Source organism: Corapipo altera, unplaced genomic scaffold, assembly GCF_003945725.1.
Source record: "Corapipo altera isolate COAL_440 unplaced genomic scaffold, ASM394572v1 55, whole genome shotgun sequence".
NCBI lineage: Eukaryota > Metazoa > Chordata > Aves > Passeriformes > Pipridae > Corapipo > Corapipo altera.
Window position 1 is genome coordinate 1,460,275 of NW_020884882.1, and position 15,192 is coordinate 1,475,466.

Here is a 15,192-nt window from a genome sequence, read left to right on the forward strand (position 1 = left end):
GCTCGTTTCATTCGGATGGCTCTCTGAAGCCATCAGTCACCACACAATGCCTCCCTCCCTGGGCTTCCTGCTCCAAACTCCCTCTCCTCTGAACCCTCTGTCCATGTCCCCTCCGTCCCAACCCCTGTGCTTGTCTTGGTGGGTCCAGTGTGGTGCTTCAGCAGAGCATGTGTCTGTCTGCCCAAGAGAGCTCTTTAACCTCCTCTGGTTAAGCTGAGGATCCATTCCATAATTGATTTAAATACTTACTTATAGGTAATTCAGAGAGAAATTGAGTTCTTTTCAACCAATATAAATCAAGCATGTGTTTCTGGAAGAGCTTCATGTGTAAGGATTTGCACTGCTGTATCAGTGCAGCTTCTGATCTGGGGACACTGGGGAAAACCCAGTGTGATCCACCATGGGGGGGCACTGATTCTGATATGGTTTGGGTTAGAAGGGACCTTAAAGACCATCTTGTACCAACCTCCTGCTGTGGGCAGGGGCACCTTCTACCAGACCAGGTTGCTCAAGGCCCCATCCAGCCTGGCCTTGGACACTTCCAGGGATGGGGCACCCACAGCTTCTCTGGGCAACCTGTGCCAGGGCCTCACCACACTGGGCACAGAATTTCTTCATAATATCCAAGCTGAAATCTAGCAAAATAGCACATCTTCATCTGTGACAGCATCCCTCCTAAGATGCACCCAGGGTATTCTAGGTGCAGTTTTAATGTTGTTGATCTGAAGTAGGTGTGTTCTGCTTAGATATAACTCGATCAAACTGGTTAACTCTTGAGAATATATCCTGAAGGGAAGTAGTTGAGGCACCTTTTAAAAAATACTGTTTTCCTTACTAAAGCTTTTCTTATGCCCAATATAACCAAGTGAGCAGCCAGAGTCAAGCTTGGTGTGTTCGTTTTGTTTCTGTTTTACTGTACAAGCTTGTATTTTTAGAGATCATATAATCTCTGAACGCATTTGGGCATTTGTCTGAGATACTGTAGCTGTTCTTTTCCTCTCATACATTAGCGGATTATGCTCTGGTGGGCTTTTCCCCCGACCTGGCAGCAAGACCCATGCCATCCCAAGTGGCTGTGAGTGTGCACAGGAGTGCCTGGGCAGAGCTCCCAGCCTGGTTGAGACCTTCTGTTTTCAACCGTGCAGTGATTTATTTTTACAGCACTTTATCTGAAAGGAGAAGACCAAGTTTCAAGTTGTGTGATACTGAATTTCCTTGCAGAAGATTCACTCTCTGCAAACACTCAGGCAGGTCTGTTGCTCTGAGAGCTCCTCATACAAAGGTTTGGGCTGATGAAGACTAAAAGCAGCTTTCCAGGCCGGGAGAGGTTTTCTGTAATCCAGGCTAACCGTGTATAGCCCTTTATCCCTGTCTAGTTGCTAAATTATGTATAGCAGTCTCATCTCTGCTTCTGGGCTGGCAGAGCTGAAGTCTCAGCTGTAGAGGCTGGTGATCCTGGGCTGAGAACAGAAGTCTAACCAGTGCCACAGAGGATGGGATATGTGGGTGCCAGGGCAGGACAGGGAGCACTGGAGCAGCTCCACCTCTCCATCCCTGGTGGTGTGGGCTGCCTTTCTCCCTTCCCCCACGTCCTCTGTGGTACTGCTGCCTTTTTTACAGGCATTTTGGTGAACTGGGAAGCCTTAGTTCTATGGTTTGTTTGCTTCAATTATAGCTGACCGTCCCTGAGGAGCAGCTAAACTGCACATTTCCCTCTCCTGCTTCTGCGGGAGAGCTGCTTAGAGCTGCTCAGAGGGTGCTTGCATTTTATTAGGTGGGTGGAAGGATGGAGCACAGCAGGGAAATGGCACTGAGCGAGGGGAGAGGGGGTTAGGAAATGTCAAGCTGTTCGCCTCCTGTGTGCTGGGGCACGTCCGGAGCAGCGGCTCCTGCTGGGGACAAGGCAGAGGGGGTGGCAAAAGGCAGGTTGGGCTCTGTGGGAGACGCTGCCCACGCTGCCCACACTGCTCCCAACAGGCACAGCACATCGGGTGCCTGGGCTTGGGGTTCTGCTCACAGATGTGTCCTTAGGGCTGGTGGTGTCCGTGGAACCAGCTCTGGCAGCTGGTGTGGGGTAGATTTGCAAAGCCCTCTCTGAACGATGGCACCAGTGCTCACCTGCAGCTGCTTCCCTTTGCTTTTCCCCCTCCCGACTCCTCGACAGGGAAAACCAGGATCTAGCACATTCCCGAGTGCCTCCCCAGCAGGCCTGTGCCCTGTGCGGGTGCCCAGCCCTGGCCCTGCCGGGGGATGGGATGGGATGGGATGGGATGGGATGGGATGGGATGGGATGGGATGGGATGTGCTCCACCCGGGAAGGCGCGGGCAGCGCTGCCGGTCCCGGCGCTGTCGGCGAGGCCGCTGCCACCCTTATCGCTGCCTGCTTCATTATCCCTGACGCTGCGCCGGGGCTGGCATCCTCCTAATGGCATACAGACACCACGGTGATTACCATCATTGCAAGAACTATAAGCACCAGACGATGAAATTTAACAACAGTAGGTGCAGCAGGGATGAGGGCAGAGATGGGAATCGTGCTGTCTCTGCTCTCTGCCTGTGACCCTGAGCAGTCTCCATCTTCCAGCAGGATCTCTGGGGTTTGGCACTACTTTTCCTCCCTGTTACCCAGCCACAGTGCTTCTTGCTCAGCCTGGACCATCTCACTGTGGTCTTGCTGGTCATTTATATTACTGGGCAATTCTCCTCTAGGCTCCCTCTTCACCAGTTGGGTCTGCTCTGTGAACACAAGGCAAGTCAGCTCAAGGGTTCTCCCCATTCCTCTTCACTCCTACTCTGAGCTGTGGGGAAAGGGCAGGACTCTGCTGTAGGTGAGATGAGACTCAAATGGGGCCAGGCTGACACTTGTCTGGGGGAAACCAACAGATCCTGAAGCTCCAGGAGAAGCATTAGACGAGCATCTGAGCAAGCAGCACCTCTAAGGGCAGGTATCCTGCTGCAGCATTTCTTGTACCAACTAATTCCCTTTGCAGAGGCCATATGTGGGTCACTGTACAAAGCTGATCCCAGGCATGGGCCTGGCTGCAGGAGCTTGAAGGATACCCCTGAACAGAGACCTTCCCTGCCCCATAACAATGCCAGGTGGGAAAAACCTTTTGTTTTCCTGCTTGCTGGCCTTTGTGGGGCATGACATGGCACAGTCCCGTTTCTGGGGCATGAGGGGTTGTCTCAGGTGTGCAGAGCTGTTGTGCCTGCAGCGATGTGTTTTGGTCTTTGGCCTCCCTCACTGGGAGTACCCCAACTTTGAGGTGGGATGCTCCAGGAGCAGGAAGGCAGACGCTCCTTTGCTGCACGTAGTACTGTGCTCTTTTGCAAACATGCCAGGTTTGCACTGTGATTAAACGCTGCTGTTTGGACTGCAGCTGTCCAAACCTAGTGTATTGGATTCATACAGGGGTGGGGAAAAAAAATTAATTTCTGGAAGATGACTATTACCCAGATCAGGTGCCTTTCCAGCAGGAGCTGGAGCTCCACAGCCTCTCCCTCCTTGGCCCTGAGCACACCCCAGCTGGGGTTTGAGCTCTGGGTACAGCTGTATCCTGGCCCAGGGGGCTGAGAGCTGCTGGGGTTACCCAGCTGCCCTGTTAGGGCTCAGAGTTTTGGTTGCTGTTGTTCTTGAGTGGGGCAAAGGGGGAATCTTGGCAGGGAGTGGGTGCTGTGTAAGCACAGTGGAGTGATGCCCCTCTGATTTTGGAGGAGGGCTGCTTCCTGGGGCATGTTAAGTGGAGCTGAGGGGAAAGGGAATGGGGGGGTCTGTTTTGGATTGCAGGGGCACCCCACTATCCCAGCCCTCTCATCAGTGTCCTCCCTCATGTCCTGGGTAAGGGGGCTGGAGAGAGTTGGCATGGGAGGCCAATGCCTGTAGGAGACAGCAAGGCTGAGGCTGGGGAGACAATTTTTACTCTCTAGTGGTGCCCAGAGGCCCACATACTAATTGTGCTCTACAGGGAGCTGCCCTGGGATTTGTCATTTTCCTTCATGTTTTATCATCAGATACTTTGACCCATGGAAGGTGTTGGATCCTCTCGTAGCAGCTGAACAAGTGGTGATTTCTGCACCCGTTTCCTTCTCAGGCTGCCAAGTTTCATGGTGCTGGGTGTGCTCATAGGGAGCTGGGAAGAGGCAAATGCTTTCTCTGAACCCTGACAGCTGCCTGGATACATGGGCACAGAGGGAATTAATGGCAGAGATGAACATCATTTGTTGTGCATTAGAAGCAAGGCAAACAACTGAATTTAGAGAATGGATGTGCTAAGGCAGTATCAGATCTGCCTCCTTGGCTGTACAGGTGCTAGGAACATTTGCTGGCAATTGCTTGTGTTACCAGCTCTGCTTCTTAGTGAGGCCATTTAGCGCTTCTGGGCTGGTTTAGATCATCCTCGCGGCTGTTTGTAATTGCACTGTGCTTAGGAATATTTGGGATTAAATTTTTTGTGTTGCAGGTTGTCTTGAGCTGTTTGATTTTTCTCCCCCCACCTGCCACTGTTTTTTTTTCCTTGGTTTTTGTTGTTTTGTTGCAACTCAGTACTTTGTTGTTTTGCCAGCATTAATATTCTCCCCACACACTTGCCACATATTAGTTCACTCTCAGCATCCACTGCTGGACTCCTTTCCGCTGCCATGACTGGATCTTCTGCTACTGCATCCAGTTTCAGCCCTTTCCAGACTTTTTATGGAGACTTGCAGTTTATAATTTGGCCTCACTTCCCATCCCCTGAGTACAACAGCTTCCTCTGTGCTGCCTGAGGGCTCATCCCTCTGCAGGTAATTCAGAGGCTCTGTGCAGCCCTTCTCCTGTCCAGTAACTTCAGGTTTGCCAACCACATTGGGCAGGGCTGCCACAAGGACCCTGCTTCTTGTTTCAGCGTGGCTGGAGCAGTGCAGGATTTGGCTTTGCTCCGTGTCCCTGCATTGCCACCCACCTGCATGTTGGGGAGGCTGTGAGGGGTTGGGGTCTGCTCCTCAAAGGATTAAAACCCAGTCTACCAAGAACACACAGTCTTTTCCCCCGGGGGTGCCGGCAGGGCTGGGTGTGAGGGTTTGTTCATGGAATCAGAAGCAGCGGTTCCTTCACTCCGAGGTCACAGCTGGTACAAATGTCAAGCCCAGGTCCCAGAGCACTGGATCACAGGAGAATTTCAATGAGAATGGCTTTCCAATCTGGACAAAACTAAGGGCTTTTGCCATCACTGAGGAATGTTCTGGATGTCTTGGGCCAGAAAATACTCCATTCGATTCAGCTCAAGGGAAAACCCAATATGGGAAGTGTCACCTTAGATAAAACCTGTTCTGAACAACCCAAAGCAAAATTCTGCAGTGGAGAGCATGAAGTTCTCTGAATTGCCTGGAGCCCTGGAGCCCTACAATTCGTTCCCCTGCCTGTCTGGGACGTTCTCATGCACGTATGGTCACTGTTAATTTGTCTTGGATTGTTCTAATTAACGCCGATGAACTGTTCAGCCAAGAAGACTGCAGAGCTCTGCAGCTGCAAAGAGGGCTGGAGGAACAGCTCCTGGTTTCTTTTTCTGTTCTGTCCTCCCTTGTGGACAGGCACCATTTCTGTCCATGACCAATAGGAGCCCATTTTCTGTTTCATAATAGGAAAATACTAATGTCAGGACTCCCTCTGTACCCAGAGCTTTCTCCTTGAAGATTGCTCCTCTTTGCTTTCCTGATTGCTGCTGCTCAGCTGGAGGTACTGCGTGTCTTCCAAGCACATGACTTTGTTATGCTGTTACTTACCAAAGGGGGGAAAAAGAATATGAGAGAATATTGCTTTGTGTCTAGTGTCCCTTGCCTTAACCCCTTCTGTGCTGACATGGGGTGTTTTTATCTAGAGGATGTTTTTCTATTGACAGTACACGCTTTTTGATCTGAGGCTCAGAGTATGATGGAGCTCTGAAATGAAGAATATCTGGAAATTGTATCCTGAGCTGCATGGAGAGCAGTGTGACCAGCAGGCTGAGGGAGGTGATTCTCCCCCTCACCTCTAGTGAGACTCCCCCCCCGGAGTGCCATGTCCAGCTCTGGGTCCCTCAACATAAGAACGATATGGACCTGTTGGAGCAGGTCCAGAGGAGGGCAACAAAGACGCTCTGAGGGCAACTCTCCTGTGGAGACAGGCTGAGAGTTAGAGTTATTCAGCCTGGAGAAGACTCGAGGGAGACCTTAGAGCCCCATCTGGTGCCTAAAGAGGCTCTAAAAGAGCTGGAGAGGGACTTTGGGCAAGGGCCTGGAGGACAAGGGGTAATGGCTTCAAACTGAAAGAGGAGAGGTTTAGATTGGATATTAGGAAGAAATTAATCACTGTGAGGGTGGTGAGCCCTGGCACAGGCTGCCCAGAGAAACTGTGGATGCCCCATCCCTGGAAGTGTCCAAGGCCAGGTTGGATGGGACTTGGAGCAACTGGGTCTAGTGGAAGGTGTCACTTCCCATGACAGAGTGACTGGAACAAGATGGTTTTTAAGGTCCCTTACAACCCAAACCGTTTTATGATTCTATGAAATCATTTCTGCTGGAGTCTTGGGATGCCTTTTGAATGTCCTTTCTTACTAAAGCATCTTCTTTAGAGCCACCATGCTCACGTAGCAACCACCTACACTAAGACAAGAGTTGCCAAATTGATGTGAATTATTTGGTTTGGGGACCACAATTATTTGAGTGAAGCCCTTGGAATCAGGTTGACTGGAAATTTAATGATTGGAGTTGTCTTTCCTTGAAGACTGGCAGGTCTGGACCCTGTGAGAGCAGAGCCCTGGGGAGGGCACTGGAACCCTGCTCCACGTGTCTCTTAGGGGCTGAGGAGTCAGCTGAGAGGCACAGATATCTGGCTCTCAGCGTCTCTGCTCTTGTCTCATGGGCCATGTTCTCACAAGTCAGTAACCAGCAACACTCACAGAAATGCTGTTTTCTCCAGAAACTCCAGAAATGAGCAGATCTGAGCCTTTTGTTGCTGCCCCACTGACAGATGGTGTGGGTTATTGTCCTGGCAGCCAGGGGAGGTGACCTGAGTCCCTTTGAGGGGAAAAAACCAGTTGCCTGGAGCAGAGCTAGGATGGGGCAATGGTGTATGTGAACACAAGGCTGCCAGAAGAGGCTGCTGTCAGGAATTTTCTAGTGGCATGGAAGAAGGGAGGAGCTTGGGCAGAACAGGGACTGCAGTGAGAGCTTCATGAAGCAAAGTTGAAGCCTGAAGATAAACCAGGTAGGTCTGGAAGGGCTGTGCACAGCCAAAAGACCAGCCCTTTGCTGAGTCTCTGAGTGTACTCCTATGGCTTCAGCCTCAGAAACCGCTCTGTTTAACCACAGAAGGGCTCTGTATGTGTCTGTCTCTGTGTCTGCTCCAGCTCTTAAATTCATCACCAGCTGCATTCAGCAAGTGGAGTCACTGCCTACTCCAGCTTATTATAAGGTCTGGAGAAGGAAAAGGGTGGGGAGTAAGGAGTTTCCCGACATATTAGAGGGTCTCATCGTGTTCTTGAGCTGTGTGATGTGGTGCTGTGTGGATCCTGGGCACCTCCCTGCCCATACCTTTGTTTTTGCTGGCTCCACCAAGTGAAATAGTTGTGATGGTGTCAGCCTGGTGGGTGTCTCTGGCCAAACCTCTCCTTAGTCCGTGGTGAAATGGTGTGAGTTCTGAGGAACATGTTTCTCATGTGGAAGCTGGTTGTTCACTGTTTGTGTCTGGGTGCTGCTCTGAGTCCCAGGGCAGATCTGGGCAGGGACAGGCAAATGTGCCCTGGGAAATGGTTTCTGCAGCCCCTGGTCTCTTCCTTGGTTGACGTGGCCAGGTCTGCAACAAACCAGCAGTTACAGGTAGAGTCTGTAATGAAGCTCCAGCAAAGAGGGGGTTTTGTCCCATGGGAAAGCATGATTTGGCTTCCAAGGATCACACAAGCTTGGGTAGGTGCCAGACATGCTTAGCATCGAATTTGCAGTTAAGCATGGAGTCATCTACCTCCTTGGGGAGGTTCAGCTCTCCTTGGAGGGTTTTCTGCTCCCATATGTCTTCATGCCTGGAGTTGAAGGCATTTGCACGTAGCCTGAGGATACAGAGAGAATCAGAAACCTATTTGCTTTGTGGTTTTTTTCATGTACCTTACTTAAAAAAAAGATAAGGCACAAAGGATTTTTTTTTCCCTAATCTCAGATGAGTGCAATAAGCTCTACCCTTTGACCCTGTGTTGGTTGCGCCTGGTTTTGCAGACAGGTGGAGTTAACAACTCACAAAATGATCTGAGGAGGTGACTGAGGGGTTGGTGGTTGTGAAGTCTTATGGTGGGACTGATTCCTTCTTGTTGAGGCCGTGCTGATGCTGATTCCCTTGGGCATTGTCTCCTTTTGTGATGTGACTTGGAAAGGCAAGCCTGTGGGTCACTGCTGCTGCTCTGGGGGAGAACATTCAAATCCAGGTAATTGCATCTGGCCTTCAGGATAATCCTGGTATAGATTTGTGCCTCTCCCTGCTGCAGCCTGGCCAAGTTCTGGACTGGTTGTGGAAATTCTAATTTCCTGAGGGTGCCAAATTACTGTAGCTTGCTTAGAGACATGGTTTTTATCCTACTTCATGTGATCCCCTTGCTCCGGTTCCTGGTGCCTGGGGCTGCCCTGCCTGCACCAGTGCTGCCAGATCTGCATGGAGCAAGCCCTGGGGGCAGGTGGGAAGTGTGGCTTACACTTGCCAAGTTCAGCAAGTGGCTTTGGGGAGGCGGTCGGTGGGATTTAGAGATGTATTTGGGTGAGGGAGAGCACAGCAGGAAGCATTGTGGCTCTGCCTGTGCTGCAGGACTGGCTCAGCAGAGGCAGGGGGTGGGCAGTGCTGTGGGCAGCTCAGCTTTTGAGTGAGAGGGTGGGATACTCATCGCTTCAAGCATGAAGGCAGGCGGCTCTAAAGCCAGTGATGTGGGCAGCAGGTCAAATGCATTTCTTTTTTTCTGGTGGCAAAGCTTTTCTCCCCTTGCTCCCCTCATTTCCAAAGCTTATATTGTTACTTAATCCACATTGCGAGAATTCTCTTTTAGAGGATCAGCTTTTCTGTGGGAAGACTCTGTATTTCTCTCTAATATTGACTGTCTTTCTTTCTCTTGCTTCCCTTCTTAGATCTACGATGACAATAAAAACCTGTTTGAAGTCAAGGAGAACGTGCCCAGGAAATTGGTGGAGAAGGTTGCAGGGGACATTGAGAGTCTCTTGGCCAAGAAAGTCCGTGCTTTAAAGGTAAGGAGATGGGCCTGTGTGCCAATCCTTTGATGGAGATGCTTGGTTTAAAGGAGAGGGTTGATGCTGGTGCAATGTTATGATCTCAGCTTCAAAGTGATTTCTGTGGTTGTGTGGCCTTTTCTGGGAACTGCATCCTGCGGTTGGGCAGATTCACATGGAGTATGTGAGGCAAGGACGTATCATGTGAGGATCTACTATAAGTGTCTTCTTGCTTTTTATCTCCTCCCACCATCATGCAAACACCTGAAGGTGCTGCCACAAGAATAGAAGTGACAGCAAAGCCTGACAGCAGATTTGACCAGTCCTTTAACTGGGAGTGTGCTGGAACCAGAGGTACTGTGGTGTACCATGAGCAATAGCTCAGGGAAGTGTTTCAGACGAGAGGGGCCTTTCCTGCTTAGGAGGGGATGCACTGGAGTGTTTGTGCCGGTGTCTGGTACTCGAATCCTGTGACTGACTGCACGTGTGGGTTGCCCCCATGGGTGTCTGCATACATTTCCAATCTATTGTCCTATTTTGTAACGTTCCTTTTAAAATGAACTCATTTTATCTGTAGTGGAGCAAGGTGACCTGATCGTGGTGCTGGCTCAGTAAAACCTGGCAGTGGCTGTAACGAGGCAGCAGCAGGGCTGTGCTCTGGTACAGCACTCTCTGCTACTGGGGAAGAGACAAGTAATTGCCTTCTTGGAGAGATGGAGAACCCTCTCCTCTGCAGAGGGGTATGGGTACTTCACCTCCAGGAGCTGTGTCCTCTCAAAAACACGAGTGGCGTGAAATTGTGCAATGGGCACCTGGCAGGGTGGCCAACTGGATACAGGTTGTAGCTTGATTCACTGAAAGGGCATCTGCAGAGTGATGGAAAAGGGGAAGGCTTGGAGCAGGTAGTGTATCTGTTGTGTCCCTGTGTAGGGACTATAGCCAAAAAGACTTGGCCATCCTTCAGTCTGATAGGCAGGAATGGGAGCACAGAAAAAAGTGCTGTGGTGAGGGAAGGGGTGTTGCAGTAACTGAGGTGTAACTAAGGCTGTGAGAGTTTGGAAGTGACCTGTCTCAAAGGCTGGGTAAGAAATAGCTCAGAGAAGGGATTTGGGTGAAGAAGATTGTTGTTTGCTCAATTCTTGACTTTGGGAAGTAAAGAATAATCCTACTTGGGATTCATACTAAGTGTTTTAGCTTGAATGGAGGGAGCTGAAGTGGGACTAAATAGGTGGACACTGCCAGCACTGTATTTGGGATTGTGGAAGTGAAAACCAGGGAGACGAGGTTTTTTTTTTCTTAATGTGAGCTTACATCCTTCTGTTCATATAGTTTGTGTGCAGGCATGAGCATTTATTATATTAAGCACTCCAGAGATGTGCAGCACCTACAGATGCTGGAGGAAGACATGGGAACAGAAGTTAGTTGCAAACTTGATACACACCTGGACAACACGTGGCTCCCGTGGGATGAGCAGGGTAATAACCCTGAGTTACACATCAAGACTGTGCTGGGTGGTTCCACTGTGACATTTGAATTTCAGCTCATCAGTCACTGTGTTTTTCCTTGCCCTTTGCTCTGAGTCACACAGCATTAAAGAGAGTTTGTGCATCTTCTGGTGCTGGATCAAGGGTTGAACTGTGTCCTTGGTACAAATAACCTTGTTTATCTTAACGATTTGCTTTCCTGTTTTTGGGATTTGGGGCAGGACAGGCTGGTGCACTGTGAAGGGCTTGCCTGATGCTGGACCTGACACAGGAGTGATTCTGGCAGTGCTGGTTAGATAACAGCACTTGGTGCTGTCTTACAGCAGGAACAATGATCTGTTGACCTGAATTAGTCCTTTCAAGAGGACTCCTTCAGAGAACACTCTTGGATGGAGCAGTCTTTTACATCCAGCTTGCGTATCAGTTCTTGACATCTTGGCTTGGTGGCACTGACAAGAAAATCTGCAAATAGGGAAGTTGATGGAGGAGGAGAAATTGAATCTTCTGAATTTCTACCATGAGCTGAGCTGCTTTGAAGCAGTGGGGCTCCCATAGCTCCTTCTACTCTCCAGCCTGTGTTTTCTTCTGTCTCAGTCTCAACTCTCCCCTTAGTTGAATCATCTCTCCTGGAGTTATTTCCTCCCCTTCTCTCATGACTCACGAGAGTGGTGATGACTTCTTGAAACACGTTTTTCATCTGACTCAGGTGGGACTCCATGTATCAGTGAGGGCAGCTGAGGAGGGAGAAATGGAACCTCTCCTTGATGTACGAATTGCCATGTCACTGGGTGCTCACTCTGCTGAGAAGATGCATCCCTGTCTCCTTTGATGCAGGAGAGGGAAGGGCTATTGCCTGTGCCTTGGTGGTGCTTTGTAGGAAGGTGCTAGCAAGCCTTTGGGCACACACCATGGGTGCACAGCTCAGAGCACTGTTCTGATTAGGTGGTGATTCAGTCCAGTCATCAAAGAACCTGTTTTCCTCTAAGTGAAAATATTAATGTGTCTTTATTAAAGTTAGACTATGTGCAGAGCATTTATTAATAATACATAGTTTCTTACCTTGTGTGGTGCATTTCTAAGAAGCAGAAATCAAGCACAAGGAAACCAAACCTGTCTGTCTGGCCCTGGCAGCCATGGGGCAGCACTGTGGCACAGGTCTGGCACTAGTAGGACGTTCTGATTTCCCACATATGTTTTGGAGGAGTGCCACAGACAGGGGTGTGTGGCAGAGAGGGTAATTGCTTCCTAAGTGAAGGCATCTACAAGGGGCTGGTTATTTGGATGCTGTCTCTCCCTTTTTGTTCTGGAGCATTGTATCTGATGACAGTCCCATCGTGGGACAAAAAAATTCCTAGGAAGATCTTTTTGCACCTGTTCCACCTGGCACTAGAGGTCATCATCTACAGCTGGGTCCTGTGGGACTTCTACCCTGTGTCCTACACAACAGCTTCTGTTTGACATGGATTTGCATCAGCACTAACTGCCCTTTCCTTCAGCATCATCCAGTGTCCTTTCTCCATGATGATTTCATTGCTTCAAGCCTGGCCTCACAATCTCCCTTGGACTCTGTAGTTCCAGCTGCTTTTTATTCCCAAGCTTTAACAGGAGGGGAGGTAACAGAGATGGTCTTCAATACTGAAAGTGCAGCTAGTTTCCTCACTGAGTGAGCCAGGGCAAAGCCATCACCTGAAGGTCTGCAGGGGGTGGCTGCCAGCTTCAGATTCCCAAACCCAAGGGGTATTTTTCTCTCTTCCCCTTTCTTTTCTCTGTGAGGTCTTCCAAGGATTCTCCAATTCACCCGTAGTAAGTTGTCTTCCTCCAAAGCCTCAGTGGCTGTGTTTGGTGAGGATGGTGAAGAAAAGCCAGTTCTCCATAGAAAGGAAAAGAAGCAGCAAAGATAAACAGTGCTGGAAGGAACCTACCGCCCTTACCATCAAATCCAGCCCCTTGCCTTCTCCATGTGCCCACAACGGCATCTCCTCTTGCCTTCCCTGTGCTGTTTGCTGTTCCTGCTTCATGCCCTGCCAGCAGACTCAGGCTGCTCTTTCCTGGATGCCACAGCTCTGTCTGCTGCTCGTGGTGACTGAGGAGGCCTTGGCAGCCCAGCCTCACTGCTATGGACACCCCAGATCTGACTCTTTTGTAATACTGTGCAAAGGGCATGAGTGATGCCTCCAGGTCTATCCTTTCCCGAAGCTCTGCAGACTGGGGGAGAAGGGAGTTGTGGTTTGGTGGGGGAAGAGGCTGAGAGATGGAAATTTTAGATCCTAGGGTGTGTTTTAAGCTTGTTTCTACTTTTTATACAGTTCTTGTGAAGTCTGCTTTTGGATGCTGACTGCTTCAACCTTCACATATTTAACCACACACAATTTGCTTTGCCTCCCGAGAGCAGCACATCCCACAGTTTACTGAGTGGGTTATGCCCTGAAGTGAGCTATTCATACACCATGACCTGCCTAAAGGTGATTGTCTGTGCTGGGGGTCTTCCCCCCTCTCTAAAAAGAGGCCTCCTGATCCATAAAGCATGGTGGGAATGCCCGCGGGCTCTGGCGCTGCCCTGAGGGGATGTTGGTGACATGGTTGGGCTGGTACTTTTTCCAAAGAGCTGATTTAGGTTTGGGTGTTGTACATCACTGGCAAAATCTTTTGGGATAAGGTGAAGTCTGTTTTATTTCCCATGGACCTCAGCTGTGGGCAGTGTCAAATATGACCTGTGGAGCAAAGTGGCCTTTTGCATATTGGAGAATTTACAATGTGCATTGTGTATGTCTGTCTGTATTTTACATATGTATGTAGAAGTATTTACAGGTGTATGTACATGCAGCAGGTTCAGTGCACCTTGCTTGGCTCTGCTGATGAGAGCACCAACAGCACTTACCAGCAGTAGGAGAAAAGTTTGTGGTTTGGGTATTTTTTTATTCTGTTGTGAAATTTAACAGCACATTTTTGTTTCTGTGTAACGAGCACCTGGGGGCAAGGAGGTGCTTGCTAGCAGTGTTCAAGGGTACTGTTCCTTCAGCTAAGGTGTAGGAGTTCACAGTGTATTTCACTGAAGACACTCAGATTTTCCTGTAAAAAGAGTAGGAAAACCTACACTTGGCATTGGATGTTTTCTTTTGGCAGAAAAGGGAATACAAAGGACAGGCCTGGGGATTTTCTGTGTTGTGAAGGCATCCTGCAGGGAAGTCTGGTTGGCTGCAAAGCCCAGGTGAATATGGCTCTAGAAGTTTGTGGTGCTCCCATCTTCCTTTACGTTGGGGAAGGTGGCTGGAAAAGCTGGAATTTGGTGCACGGTGAAGGTGGTTGATCTGGAGATGAGTAGGGCTTGGGGTTTTGTACTGCCTTCACCAAATTTTGCTATTTTGTCTCTGATTTCCACCCCTCAGTCTTGAGCTTTCCCACTTACTGGCACCTTTTCTTGCGTATTCCTTCTGATGTGATGGTGCAGTTAGTACTTGACCATGCTTAAGGACCCTCTGATGGAGGGCAAAGTGGGATTTTGGTGTCTTACCACAAAATACTTACCAAACCAACTTCTTGGGATGAAGCAGGTCAGCAGGGGCATCACGGGAGGCAGGAGCTGAGGCTGGTTGTGCTTTCAGTCCTGGTTGAACGCTCAGTGTGTTACTGTTCAGCTGGGACTAGTTCCAAGCTCCATTTGTGTCTGGCACGAGCATATATCAACAGTGCAGAGGGGATTTAATTGGACAGGTTTATCCCTTTAACAATTCTGATAGGCCTGAGATTTCCCTTGCAGGTATGTGGTGAAGGGAGTCTTTATCAGCTCTTCTGCTCCCTGATAGGGACAATAAAAGGTGTCACTTGTCTGAGGAGCTGCAAAAATTGGCATGCAGCAAAGCATCTCTCAGCCCAGTTCAGAGCATCTCCCCACTCCCTCCTTTCTCAGCTGTAGAGGCACTGACCTCTGTCATGGCACAGGCTGGTAGGAAATCACCAGGAAATCTTCCCTCCTTTGCTGTTGGGGTTGTTGCTGTCCTCTGGTCTTGGTGGCAGACAGTGAAGGAGGTCAGCATTCAGCAGAAGCAGCCCTGGGGCTGTACTGGATTTCTCCTCCACTGCTGGCAGTTCAAGGTCCCACTGCCATTCCCCTGCCCTGCTGAGCTGCCTGAAGGACGTTCTTCCAGGTGCTTGTTGGCCAAGTAGTTGTTGTGTTTAACTGGAGGGGTCTCAGGACAGGAGAGGGAGACCCTCCTGAGCTGCAGTACATTGGGGGTCCAGGTTGGGTGGCAGCATGTGGTGCTGCATGTGCAGCCCTGGTGGGTTTCCCTGATCTGTTGTGGTACAGCCCTGGTTCTACCTGTGTGGGGACTTCTGGGCATGTCAGAAGGCCACCAGTGGTCACACTGTGGCCTGCTGGGTCCCAGACCATTGTCCAAGCTAAGGGACACATTACCTGCCTTGCCTAGGCAGCAAAATAGGATAGGAGAGAGGGAATAAACACAGTTCAGGTGAGCTCAGACACAGCCTGTGG

The 15,192-nt window shown here is 49.9% G+C and overlaps 1 protein-coding gene across 2 annotated transcripts in view; it reads left to right on the forward strand.

The window, feature by feature from the left end:
- CACNA2D2 (calcium voltage-gated channel auxiliary subunit alpha2delta 2) overlaps positions 1-15,192 on the forward strand; it is a 191,705-nt gene that overhangs the window by 52,369 nt on the left and 124,144 nt on the right. For both annotated transcript variants that reach the window (XM_027640064.1, XM_027640065.1), the window contains exon 2: positions 9,118-9,234. In XM_027640064.1, coding sequence (XP_027495865.1) covers positions 9,118-9,234 — 117 coding nt within the window. The remainder of the gene's footprint in view (positions 1-9,117; positions 9,235-15,192) is intronic.